Source organism: Bos javanicus, chromosome 13, assembly GCF_032452875.1.
Source record: "Bos javanicus breed banteng chromosome 13, ARS-OSU_banteng_1.0, whole genome shotgun sequence".
Taxonomy (NCBI): domain Eukaryota; kingdom Metazoa; phylum Chordata; class Mammalia; order Artiodactyla; family Bovidae; genus Bos; species Bos javanicus.
Genome location: NC_083880.1, coordinates 64,823,654 through 64,837,409, shown reverse-complemented (window position 1 = coordinate 64,837,409; position 13,756 = coordinate 64,823,654). Strand labels below are relative to the sequence as shown.

Here is a 13,756-nt window from a genome sequence, read left to right as displayed (position 1 = left end):
TGCATTAGTTGCATTACTCTTACTGAAGTAAATAATGCTAATCATCTTTGCTTCTCTGACCACTGAATTGGCAGGTTGGAACTGGAAACATATTTTACCGACAGTTTCATATGGATATACAGCCTAGCCATTTAACTCATGCTAAGTAAGTGTTTTGTGCAGTGTTGTGCATCTAGCACTTACACATTGTTTTGGAAAAGGGAGTATAAAAGATAACCTGTTCTTCAGTGTCTTAAAGACTTAAATGACTTAAAAAAGTCTAAAGACTTAAGTTTTAAATGATACAAGTGCTCAGTTGTGCTTGTATATATACAAGGTATATACTCATGACCCACTGGAACTTTCAATAGATAAAGGGATTCCTAACCAGTTGCTAAATGGTGGGACAGAAACAAGTGTAATGGAAGCCTTACGTGTGATCTCTTAACTAGGGTTCTTGGGGACACAATATTTGTTAGTTTAGTAGAATGAAATGATTGAGGCAACACAGTGGCAGTATCTCAAATTCTGCCTGTCCTGAGAGCTTTTAAGTTATCCCATAACAGCATAGCTTGAGGTTCCAGCAGCCTAAGTGGTATGACTGAGCTGAATGGTCTGCAGGGCAGGCAGACAAGGCAAGCGTTGGTTCTAGGGATGTGTTGACCTAGCTGAAGGCCAGAATCTTTTCCCTTTTTAACAGTCTTTTGAGTATCTGCCAGATTACACTTTTTATAAACAAGCGGTCTAAGAAGACATTGATAAACACTTCAGAATTGTGAATTTCTCCTTCAACTTAACCACTTACATGCATAGTAGTTATGCATTCCTTTCTGGGCTTAGATACATTTCAAAACAGTCTTAGCTTTTCTGTGTAAAATGTCTACCTTTTAGTTCTTGTTCTTAACCAGCACTGTCCAGTAGAATTTTCTGCAGTGGAAGTGTTCTCATCTGCACTAATGCAGTAATTGAATTATATGTGACTAGTGGCTACTGTACCGAGCAGCACAAGTGTAGAGATCTTGGGCAGCACTGTCCAATAGAAAAAAGAATCAGTGTCATTTAAAATTTTCCAGTAGCCACATTTAAAAGGTTGAAACAAGTGAAATTTAAGGATATAATTTATCCCAGTAGATCTTAAATGTTACAATTTCTTTAAATATACTCAATACAAGATTATTGAACTATTTTACATTCCTTTTTTTGTACTAAGATTTCAAGATTCAGTGTATATTTTATAGCACATTATGACTTGAACTAAGCATATTTTAGGTGGTGAATAGCCACATGTGGTTCAAAACTACCCTTTCGGACAGCCCAGATTTACAGTATAAAAAAAGTTATTCCCTGTCATTTCTCTCTTAGTTCTGCTGCCTCTTTCAGCTGTTTCTTCACTTTTGGGTGTTCAAATGTTGTTGCATTCCTGCTCACTTTTACCCCTCCTGTTGTGTTTGCAGGTTTGTTTTTGAGAGCTTGCCTCAGTTACCTTTCTTATTTGTTGCACTGGAGGTTAACTAGGTGACAGCTTTATATTGTAAAAGCCCTGATCCTGCAACCAGCAGCAGCCACAGAGCTAGAATCTCCCTCCACCCACACCCCATCCACAATGGCAAGTGGGCAAATCCGCGTGTGTCTGTAATGTGTTTTCATTTTTCAAATCCTCATTTTAACTTCTCAACTTCCCTAACATAGAAATTCTGCAGATCCACCCATCTTAAGTTCTCCTGTGTATGCCTTGTAAATTTATTCCAGTGAGGGGGCTTACATTATCAACTGTAGGTAGGACTCAAGGGCTCTGGTTCTGCTGCTTTTGTTCATTAACTAAGCTCCTTTTGTGCCGTTGGTCACATTGCACACTGCAGATGCACAAGTTCTTGTTGATGTCCTTGTCCTGGAGATGCTGAGGAAGGTGGTCTAGTACTGTTGTCTCAGACATACACTGTAGGCAATAGAGGCAGATGTCTCATTTAAAGAACATGGATTAATACATAGATTCCAGCAGGGCAGGTTGAAGGCAGAAGTGACTGCCCAGTTGGTGTTCTTTGAAATTTTGGGTATAATTCATTTTCTGAAGCAAATTCTACTTTATGTGCTATATTCATGCTTGTAATTTAAAGTTTATTCCTTTGAAAAAATGTAATAAATATGGAGTACCACAGTGTCTCCATTCCTGCCTTGGCAGACAAATAACGAAAGAAAACGTGTGGTGGATGCAGAATTATTTTCGATCTGTGTGCGAAGTTAGTGTAGATGGAGGCCACATGAGCCCACTGCTCTTTCAGTGGCCAAGTGGGTTTTGGATTGAATTGGATTACAAAGTGTGGGATGGGTGGAAACCACATCCTCAGGGAGTCAAGTTGTGGTTCACCCAAGTTACTGTGTGTCCCAGGACTAATCATTTCCTTTCTCTGTCTTCAGTGGGATTAATAGGATTAATGAACAAAATGGGATTAAGTTAGATAATCTCATTATATCTGGTTTTAAACTTCTGTGAACCCAGCCATTTCATTTCTTTCTGGAAATCTGTAGTTAATTTGAACCTTGAATGAAACACCAGTGGAACTAAAAATATTGGTCTGGCTATCGCTTTATGGCTTTTCCTGACTGATAGCATTTTCACATTTAAGCTTGAAGATTTCATTAGGAGAGGAAAGGGTCTTCGTTTCCCTTGCTGTTCCTTTCCTGCCAGTTAAGTTCTCTGGAGCAGGTAGACCAGAGATGTCAACCACCAAATAGGTAATTAAACAGTAAAAGGAACCATTTATGAGCACTGAACAGAGGAGCAGTCAACACATGTAGGGCACTTTGCACAGTTGATCCCATTTAAGTCTCACAATGATCCTGTAAAGTTGATGTTATTATTATCCCCACTTTACAGATGGAGAAATCCAGGCAAAGAGAAGCAAAATAACTTGCCCAAAGTCTCTTTGATAAGGGAAAGAATTAAATGATCATCTGTCTGTGTGACTCGAGGCAGAGCCCCTCCTTTCCTTAGCTGTTTCCTGCCTCTCCTTGACCTTTGGGGGTTGGGGTGCAGGGAGGTGCATGATGCCATTGGCATCACTCTTCTCATGGATCCTGAGCCAGCTGGGGAAGGGGCTCCAGCCTTGTGCCCATACTCCAGTTGCTCATTTTGAAGTTAGAAGGTGGAGGCTTTGTTTAAGCTCATTCAGTCATGAGGAAAACCTTCCACTCTGATACAGCCTTATTTTGCTTTGAAGGCTGTGTGTTCCTTGGTTTGATTCCTTCCCCATATTCTCTCCTTAAGCTAGATTTCCTTTGGAGAGTTGGACACAAATGGTTGGATTTGCCCATATTTGGACAAGTCTTTTTGGGACATTGGCGTTGGATCAGTGGCTTTCAAACTTCTTTGACTGCAGAAATATAGCAGGATGAGAAACCCTGCGACCATTTACTATACCACATTTTCCCATTTTTCACTTTTTATGTAAACATGCATATCTTAAGCTTTTTAGTATTGCCAAGTACTGCATGACAACCAGACTTCTTAATATATGGATCTAAACCAAATTATTGTTTATGATTTTAGTTTATAAACACAATTTTAGTAGCCATTAAATGAATAAAGAATTTTGTAGTAAGGCTTTATCTATTTGGTTCAGCTTGTGACACAAGAGGACTGTCCCTTAGGCTACTGATTTAAATTTGGGGGATTCCTGAGTTACAGAGGGAGAGGCAGGGGTAGAAATACTTGTCCTCCTTCATGTCCCTTGATGCAGAGAAGGAAAGGAAGAGTGGTGGCGGTGGGTGTAATTTGTCTTTTCAATCTTACAAGAAGAGAGTATTCCATGAGTGGTCTTCTCCCCATTGGGAGCTTATGGAGACCTTCCTGATGGGTTTTCAAGATTTGATCCAGCATGTGAGCTGCTGCAGCGTGCCAAGGTAGGCAACAGGAGTGAGAGCATGGCCCTGGTTTGTGAATGAGTGATCCTGCCATACAGATGGGTGCTCTTTTCTTCCTCACAGCCTGGAAATAGGGTTGAAGGCTGGTGCCTTGCCTTGTTAGGCTTTTGGGAAAGGAGGAAGGCAGTGAAATAACTCCTGAGTGTGAAGGACTGATGAGTTTCAGCTCGATTGGCACTGAATTGAATCCATCTGGATCCAGGAGGAAAGATCTGTTCTTGGTTTATGAAGAGCCAAGTTAAAATCTCACAAGGTAGGGGTAGGGGAAGCCAAAGAAAATACAGAGTGAGTTACTCCAGGTTGGCAGACAGTGGGATTCCCTATCAACAGTTGAGTGCTAGTTAACTGGCTCAAAGGGGAAGGGAAGCCCTGATTTTAGCATTTGCCCGGTTTCTGTGGTTCAAACTTTTAAGGAGGCCACCTACTTAGAAAATTTGTTTACAGTCCTCTCGTAAACTATACAACCCTGCCCCAGCACACTACTGCAAGCCTCCCTCAGGTGTTTTGAATTCCCATTGTGTGCTCAGATCTGTGCCCTGTGACATAGATACTGAAGCAGTATCTTCTAAAGAAACTTGTTATTTCATTGACAGGCCAGGAGGGTTGTGTGGATCGAGTATAGTCGTCCCGAGTGAGAAGTTGAGTGCTGGAAAGATCATGACAAGTGGACATTTGAGAGCTAGACTTGAAGGATAATAGTAACAGCTAACGTTTATTGGTAATAATAGTATCTGAGTCTGTACTAAGCATCTTGCATACATTATTTATGATGTTGTTCTTTTTTTAGAAATAGATAATACCTCCCACTTTACACATGAGGAACTTAAGATTTAGTGAAAAAGAATTCTGCCCAAATCGCATAGATGAGACATTTTGGTGGGTGTGTAGTAGTATCATTGTGGCTAGAAAGGAGTAAAGCCAGTACTTGCAGCCTGGTCACTTCACTGCAGAACTCATACTCTTGCCCACTGTATCATATCACTATTAATAGAAGAAGGAAGGTTCTTTCAGTGGAGAAGGGTATAACTACAGCCCAAAGTCTTGGGACTAGATGGGAGTCAGCATATTTGAGTTCTAGTCCTCATTTTACTTACCCATGGATGTCTCTTTACCAAGTCACACCTTTCCTCTTCGTCTTGAATTGAGAATCAGATGATCACTCAGTTTCTTTTTATTTCTAACGTGAGTTTTAAGTTATAAAAATGAGAGTATAGTTTCTTTAAGGAGCAGTGGGAAAAGTATCCTGTTGGTATGAGGCATGGGAAGCTCTAAGTTTGGCTGGTGATGGGGTAAGCAGAGGAAAGCAAGCTACAAGGGCAAATGAAAGGAATGAGACTCCCAAGTGGTGGAAAGCAGAAGCAGAAAAAGTGGTTGCTGAACACTCAGTTGTTTCCATTTGCAATTCCCCAGGTGGAAAGATGTGAATTGTGGGTGCACAGAGAGAGAACAAGCTAGTCTTTTGTATTGGGTGTTCCTAGACTGCTCACTTCTCCCTTGATGGCTTTAGCATCAGGCCAGGGCTTTATTTGGGTTATTTCTGAGGATCCTTAAGTTACCACTCCTTTCTTTTAGCATTAACTTAGCAGTTATTTATAAAGCACCTGCTATGTATGAGTCACTGGAATGGAAATAAGACAAATCTGGTCCATCCCCTGTTGAATTTATAATTTGGTAGGGGGAATAGATAGTATGCAAGTAAGGTACACATTTTGATAGGTTTGTGAGAAGCTGGGATTTGTTGGTTGGAGTCAGGGAAGATTTCTGACTTCACCGTGGAAAACAGATGGGAAAGGACCAAGAGTGGAAATGGGGAGACCAGTTAGATGATTACAGACATCCAGGCAAGATGCGCTGATTCAGAAGCAAGTACACAAAAGACCTGACAAATATTAGCCAGATCTCTTGCAAAAATAAATGAAAAAATTCTTGAGATTCTTTTATTGACGCACTTAAATCTTATATTTAATAAAGTTTTATAAAATTCCAATCTCTATAAAGGATACTGAAAATCCCATGAGATTAATGACCGTAGTTGAAAAGTAAATGAGATTGGTGTAAAGTATGTGGCTGTTAAAGGGATATGAGATAGAAGAGTGACACGGACTAGTTTTAACTGTAGAAAATTTCCAAATGGGCAGGTTTGGAGATGAAATTTAAAGGAGATAAATAGGATTTAGGAGAATAAACCCATGCATTTGAAAGTTTAAAGGCAATATGACTCAAAGGATGGAAAACTGCACATTATAAAATTAGCTTATAAGAAGCACTATGAGAAAGTAAAAATCAGATTTGTGAAAAAACAAAACTAGTTATCCAGGAAGCTCTGACCTCTCAGAATGAAAGCCAGCCCTGTATGCTTCTGAGACAGATATGGGCCCACAGCACTCCGATTGTGGTTTTAGTTTGGGCAGAGAAGAAACAAACAAGATTAGGACCAGCTGTGAAGAAGGTGGTTTTGGTAACAGACCAGAAATAGAAGGCTCTGGCCTACCAGAAATTGAGGCCTGGCACAAGAGGAAGCTCCTTACTCCCCCCATGTGTTTGACTCAGCTCAAAAGCATCTTTTTCTGGGATCTTTTAAGAAGTTATAGAGGGGAAGAGCCACAGGTCCAGTTGTTGTCTATAATCTTACCACCACAGTTAACTGCTGCTAATGCTCTTATAGTTCACTCAGAGTATCAGGAATAAACCTGTAGTCTTCCATTTAAGTTTTTCCCTCATCATTGTTTTATTTAAAAAAAATTCTTTTGATTGTATCAGGTCTCAGTTGCAGCACACAGGACCTTTGTTGCATCATGCAGATCTTTCATTGCAGTATGCGGGCTCAGTAGTTGTGGCAAAAGGGTGCTCTAGTTGTGGCGCACAAGCTTCGTTCCCCCATGGCATGTGGGATCTCAGTTCCCCAACTAGGGATCAAACCTGTGTCCCTTGAATTGGAAAGCAGATTCTTAACCACTGGACCACCAGGGAAGTCCCCTTCCATTTTTCTCCCACTCCCTAGCATTTTATTACGAAAACTTTGAACAAACAGAAAAGTTGAAAAAATTATACAGTGAATTCCCATATACCCACCGCTTAGATTGTATAGTTTAAAATTTCGCATATTTTACTACATCTATCCATTCCATAAATCATTTTAATTTTTGGTGCATTTCAAAGTAGTTGCAAGCATCAGCGTACTTCACCCATAAACATTTCAGTATGCCTTGAGTTGAATATAGTTTATGAGTTTTGGGACAGAGGGTTGATACAATTTACATATAATAAGATGAATATAACTTCAGTGTACCATTAGATGAAAAGGGCAAATACACCTGTGACTCACATTCCCATCTAGGTAAAGAACTTACATTCTCCCTAGAATTGTCTTCTGCCTCTTCACAGTTAATACCTGCTTTTCCTCTGGGCAACAGGGGAAGAACAATCACTATTCTGAATTTTTTTTGTAATAGTTTTTGCCTGTCCTAAAACTTGATAGAGTGTAAGTGCATTTTATGCTTCTGATTCATTCATGTTGCAGATATGAATAGTCTGTTTCTGTTTTTGCTGAGCAGTTTTCTCTTACATATCCAAACATACCGTTCTTATACTGATGGATACCTGGGCTGTTTCAATTTTTTGGCTATTATGAATAAAGCTGCCATGAACATTCATGTACAAGTCTTTTCGTGAACATAATGTTTTTATTTATTTTGGATAAAAGACTAGGACGTGGGTGCTCTTAGACTAGGTATGTGTTTGGTTTTCTAATAAGCTCCCAGACCATCAAAGCAGTACCTTTCACACCTTCGCTTACACCGTGTGAGGGTTTCACATCCTTGCCAAGATTTGGCGTTGTCAGTTTTTTTACTTTTAGCCATTGTGACGGGTAGGTAATAATATCTCACTGTGGTTTTAATTTTTATTTCCCTGGTAACCAGTGCTATTAATGACTTCTTCCTTAGATTATTTCCAGTTCATATGTTTTCCTTTGTGAAGTATCAGATCAGAATTTTTTTTTACCCATTTTTTAAGTTGACTTGTCATTTAACATTGAGTTCTAGGAGTCCTGCCTCTAAATTGTAAAGGCTAGTTTGTAGAAGAGTACAACTTCTGTGTTACTGCCTGACATTAGTTCAAATGGAAGAGGCCTGAAGGTTTGAGTTGAGCAGAAGCTCTTAATCAGTGAATGTACCTTTTAATCAGTGAATGGTTATGAGTACCAACTAAGCACTAGTATTAAGGATGCAGAAATAATACCTACCCCTAGCTCCAAGGAGTCCAGATTATGAAGGTAGACAAAAGTAAAAATTCTGATGTAATGGTTTCAACATTAAGTCACTAAATATTTGCTGAGTTCTTACTATAGGATGGGTACTATTGTAGGTATTATACATAAAGAGATAGGCAAACCAGACATAGTTCCTACTCTAATACAGCTTATTTATTTTCTGGAGTATATATGGGGGAAGTATTCTTGCTTGGAATCTCCCATGGATGGAGGACGCTGGAGGGCTAGAGTCAGTGAGGTCCCAAAGAGTCAGACACAACTGAGCGACTAACACTTTCACAGGGGGGAAGATAGTGCAGAGAGGCTCTGAAGTGAAGAATGAGATGGATGTTGAGTGTATGTGGATCAGAAATGAAACCTGTCTGGAAGGTACATAACAAGATGATGAGTTAGGTGAGGGTCAGCTCTTGCAGGGCCTTGTAGACTGTGGTAAGAACTTTGGATTATTTTATTTTGAGCATTTTGGGAAGCCATTCCAGAGTTTTAAGCAGAGAAATGGCATGAGCTGGTTTCTGTTTGGCTGATAAATTGTGTGTGTGTGTATGCCTGCATGTGTGCACATGTATATACAGAAAAGCTGCTGAAGAAACTGCTGCAGTCATCCACAGGAGAGAGAAATCCGACCTGGGGAAGGTGGGCAAGACTTCGGAAAGGAATAATGTCATAGCATAACCATGGATGACAAGGCATTTGCTAGGGAAGAAACTCAGAGGTATCAGCAAGTGTGTGTGGCTGTGTGTGTGTTTGAGGATCAAGAAATAGCCTTCAATGACTAGTTGGGTCGGTGGTAGAATGACAGGAGGTAGAACAATCAGAAAAGGCTTTGAAGGTTGCATTATAGATGCAAAATCATCATATTACACAGTTACTTAATTCTGTATAGATTGGTCCTCTAGAGTTGGGCCACGAGGTGGCTGTGCTAGGGAATTAGGCTTTGAACCTAAGGGCCGTGAGCAGATATATACAGGGCTTCTAGTTAGCGTGGAGACTTTCAGGAAAGTGTCAAGGACGACTAGGTAAGACACTGAGAGGATGAAAAAACAGGAGGCAGGAAACAAAGCGGTCTGGAGTTATGTGCAATGTGTGTGGAGGCTTGGGGTTAGGATATTGTCAGGAGGACCTGGAGGAGTGGATTGGGGGGAAAAGTTGAGTCCCTTTAAAAAATACAAAATAGTTTAAAATATTGAAATAATATAGAAGTGTCTGTGCGTGAGAGTTGCTCAGTTGTGTCCAACTCTTTGTGACCCCATGGGCTGTAGCCCGCCAGGCTCCTCTGTCCATGGGATTCTCCAGGCAAGAACACTGGAGTGGGTTGCGATTTCCTTCTCCAGGGGGTCTTCCTGACCGAGGGATCAAACCTGCGTCTCCTGAATTGGCAGGCAGATTCTTTACCACTGTGCCACCTAGGTTGTTGTTTAGAAGTGTCTAAGAGTATATAAAATTACCACCTTTATTCTATTCCTCTGAAGTCTACCTAAAAGTTGCATTTATTTGGTGTGCCTTCCATTTTTTAATGTGACTATTTATTTTGCATATATATTTAAATCTATTGTGTATTCACATACAACTGAAGTTTGAAATGGGGTTAACTTTTCTTACCATTTTTTGCAACTTTATTTTTTCATATGCTACCAATATACTTCTGCCTTAATTGTTTATTTACTTGCCGCTCAGCATTCCATTGACTAATTACCGTAATTTACTTAGTCACCACCTAATTGATAGACCTTTAAGCTGTCTCACGTTTTCCACTTTTTAGCAGTAGTGAAATGAGCATTCTTCCTTGTCTCCGTACTGTGCGAACACTGCCTGAGAGAACGTGCCAAGTGAGAAGTGTGGGGTCCAGTTATGACCTGGGCTTAAGTTACAGTCCCATTCCCTTAGGGAGTATGTGTCGTTCTCTGAGATCTGTCCTGGGGAATCTGCAAAGCAGTGACTTCTGGTCAGAAGTCTAAAATCCACATTTTGGTGGCAATATTCAAAAGAACTAGGGCTATTTCTCCAGATTTTAGCTTGAGGTTCACTGCTTCCAGGTTTTAGATGGTTCTCAGAGGGCGATGAAATAAAGCTTTCTTGTCAAATTTTAGATTGAAGAAATAGGAATAATGTATAGAAGTGAGAATTCACTTGGGTTGATTTGGATAGAACTTGATGGAGCAGGACTTTCTGATAATTGAATTATAAGAGTGGTGGGTTTTCCATCATTGGATACATTCAAGCAAAGGCTCAGATGCTATGGAAGGACAGTATATGAAGCAGATTGAACTCTTAAAAATCATTCCAGTTTTGCTTGATAACAGCATTTGAGATGGAGACCGTGAGGCACCAAGATAGGAATAGCACTGACTGTGGGCTGGGTTGGGCAAGGGATTGACTTGAGGGTTGATTTAGGGGAGGCTGAGGCTAGAGGCATCCTGGGGTATAGTGCTGGGAAACCTGGGATGCTAGATGAGGCTAGGTGAGGGATCTGACCTCATCTGCACTCTTGGCACAGATGGTCTGCAGGTGTATTGGTCAGCGGGGACAGAGGGTTAGTGAAGAGTCTGAGGATAACTGTTATGGTGACTTAGGAAAATGGGTTTATATGGACGTCATGGTGATCCATACAAGAAGATAGTGTTTCTAGCAAAGGAAATGGATGAACCGGAGATGCTTTGGTGCTGTTTGACAGCCAATCAGTTTAGACCAGGCTGAGATGGAAGCAGGGGCTGGAGATGGCCTTTCAGATTTCATGCAACAAATATTATCTAGGTGCTTGAGATAGAGCAGTGGAAAGAACAGATAAGTATCCCTTCCCTCATGGAGTGTACATTCTAATGGGGAAGACAAAGCATATAAATATATACAGTATGTTGGTGATAAATACTAAAGAGAAAAAAAGCAGGAAATAAGTATGTGATGTATCAGTAGAAGTAGAGTTGAAATTTCAGAATGGCCAGAAAAGGAGAACCTTTTCATTCAAAATAGAGAAGATGGTTTTGAATAGAGACCTAGAGACATTGTAAGGCAAAAGCAAGCCACGTGGATTAAAAGAGGGAAGAACCTTCTGGGTGTTGAGGTAGAAACAAGCATATTTGTGGAATGACAAGCAGACTGTGTGGCCGGAACAGAATGAGCAAGAGGGGTCAAGTCAGATCTAGATCTTTCAAGACCTTGTTAGTGTGTGTTTGTGTGTGTGCACAGTCACTCAGTGGTGTCCGACTCTGAGCAACCCCATGGACTGTAACTCACTAGGCTCCTCTGTCTGTGGGATTTCCCAGGCAAGAATACTGGAATGAATTGCCATCCTCCAGGGGATCTTCCTGACCTAGGGATTGAACCTTCATCTCCTGCAGCTTCTGCATTGGCAGGCAGATTCTTTACCACTACATGACCTTGTAGGCCAACACAGAGTTTGGATTTTTTCTAAGGAATGGGAAATCTTTATTGGGTTTTGGTAGAGGTATGACATGACCCGTGTTTTAACAGGGTCACCATAGTCGCTGTATTGAGAGTAACCTGTTGGTGTGAGGATGAGAAGAGGTGAGAATGGCATAGGTAGGCTAAGGAGACCTCTTAAAAGGTGACGCAGTAAGGCTGGTGAGAGGTGATGGGCTTGGACTAGGTTGTGCAAATAGGAGCTGGACCTGAACAGCTGATTAGAGGCTAGGAGAATCAGCATGAGGATTGTAACGCTACCTCAAGATGTAGATCCCCAGGGTTAGTGGGGAATCACTGAAGGAAGAGACTTTGGGAAGCAGAATCTGGATCACGGTTGTATTTTGGGCAGTGTTGGGCTTAGAACTCGGACTCAGGTCTGATCTGAGGCCAGTAAAGGCATCAGAGTGAGATTGATTGGTCTCTGAGAAGATCAAGTTTGGGGTCCAGGTCCAGGGAGCATTATTGGGATTAGGACCCAATTTGGGGCTGAGGACTAGTTTCGGGCCAGAGTTGTTGATGGAGGCCAGTACACTGTTTGTGCATTTTACCGTAATTTTCTTGGATCAGGGTTGGCTGTAATCGCCATCTCCCATCCCATTGAGCCTACCCAAGGGGATTGGAGGAGTTTGGAACCTATAGGGCCGTCTTTTCCTTAGGTGTCATGGGGATAGACACAGGCTCAGCCTTGCCTGGCTAAAGCTGACTGGCTTTACAAGTTGGGACCTACAGTCAGGGAAAGGTGGAAAAGGGTCCTCGGTGGCTAATTTGTGTCTTTTCCGACCCCCCCCCCCCCGCCCCCAGATGGCCCACTGTGTGACCTTGGTTCAGCTGTCTGTTTCATGTGACCACCTCATCGACAAGGACGTCGGCTCCAAGTCTGACCCACTCTGTGTCCTTTTGCAGGATGTGGGAGGGGGTAACTGGACTGAGGTGAGAAGGACTATGGGGGTTAAAGTCGTGGAGGGATGCTAGGACTGTTTGAGGGTGGAAGGTACATGACTGTAATGCTTATTGGCTTCTTGCCCACAGCTTGGCCGGACTGAGCGAGTACAGAACTGCTCGAGCCCTGAGTTCTCCAAGACTCTGCAGCTTGAGTACCACTTTGAAACAGTCCAAAAGCTCCGATTTGGCATCTATGACATAGACAACAAGACACCTGAGCTGGGGGACGATGACTTCCTAGGAGGAGCTGAGTGTTCCTTGGGACAGGTATGTAGGTCCAAGGATTAGAATCCTTCAGACACAGGTTGAGTCAGAGCCCTATGAAATAACCCAGAAAGCCTAGAACTTGGAGGTGGGGGTCAACAGGACCTAACCTTGTCTGAGATCTTGTTCGCCCATCCCCTGCCCTAGATTGTATCCAGTCGGATGCTAACTCTGCCCTTGATGCTGAAGCCTGGAAAGCCTGCTGGGCGGGGGACCATCACGGTAAGGCTGGGGTTTGGTGGGGGAGTGTGCTCCTATCAGTGAGGCGGAATTCATGAGACGATACAGTCTCCTGCCTCCCCTACCTAGGTCTCAGCTCAGGAGTTGAAAGATAATCGTGTAGTGACCATGGAGGTGGAAGCCAGAAACCTGGATAAGAAGGTGTGTATGGAAGGAGGCCCTGGGGGTTCAAGAATTAAGCAGACAGGGGTGGTGCATGGGAGGTGGGAGGGTGGGAGGGGATAGAGGTCTTTCATAGTGTTTGTCTCTGCCTGAGTCTTATAACTAGGGTCTCTGTGACATTGACAGGACTTCCTGGGAAAATCGGATCCGTTCTTGGAGTTTTTCCGTCAGGGTGATGGGAAATGGCACCTGGCATACAGATCAGAGGTGTGAGCCCCCTGGGATTGGGTGTGATGGAGCAGGAGAGAATCTCCTGGGGTTTGTGACTACCAAGATTTGGAGCACAGGGAGGAGCCTGCTTATGGCTAGGGAAGGATGGCAGCTCCCCACATGCCAACTCAGCACTCACTGGAAGCTTTGTACTCCACCCTCAGGTCATCAAGAACAACCTGAATCCTACTTGGAAACGGTTCTCTGTTCCCCTTCAACATTTCTGTGGGGGAGATGCCAGTACACCCATCCAGGTGAGGAGCTTGCCTTCTGAATGGACTGAGCAGGGGCAGAGTCTAGGGAGGGATGTATTCTCACCTGCCACCCGCCTCCTGGTCTTTACATACA

The 13,756-nt window shown here is 42.3% G+C and overlaps 1 protein-coding gene across 11 annotated transcripts in view; it reads left to right on the top strand.

Moving 5' to 3' along the window:
* LOC133259652 (copine-1) overlaps window positions 1-13,756 on the top strand; it is a 37,730-nt gene that overhangs the window by 16,869 nt on the left and 7,105 nt on the right. For 10 of the 11 annotated variants that reach the window (XM_061437407.1, XM_061437406.1, XM_061437403.1 and 7 more), the window contains 6 exons: window positions 12,392-12,520; window positions 12,620-12,799; window positions 12,944-13,018; window positions 13,106-13,177; window positions 13,325-13,405; window positions 13,573-13,662. In XM_061437407.1, the coding sequence (XP_061293391.1) occupies window positions 12,392-12,520; window positions 12,620-12,799; window positions 12,944-13,018; window positions 13,106-13,177; window positions 13,325-13,405; window positions 13,573-13,662 (627 nt within the window). Of the gene's footprint in view, window positions 1-12,391; window positions 12,521-12,619; window positions 12,800-12,943; window positions 13,019-13,105; window positions 13,178-13,324; window positions 13,406-13,572; window positions 13,663-13,756 lie in introns of those variants that run through there. The other variant, XM_061437397.1, reaches the window with a different exon arrangement.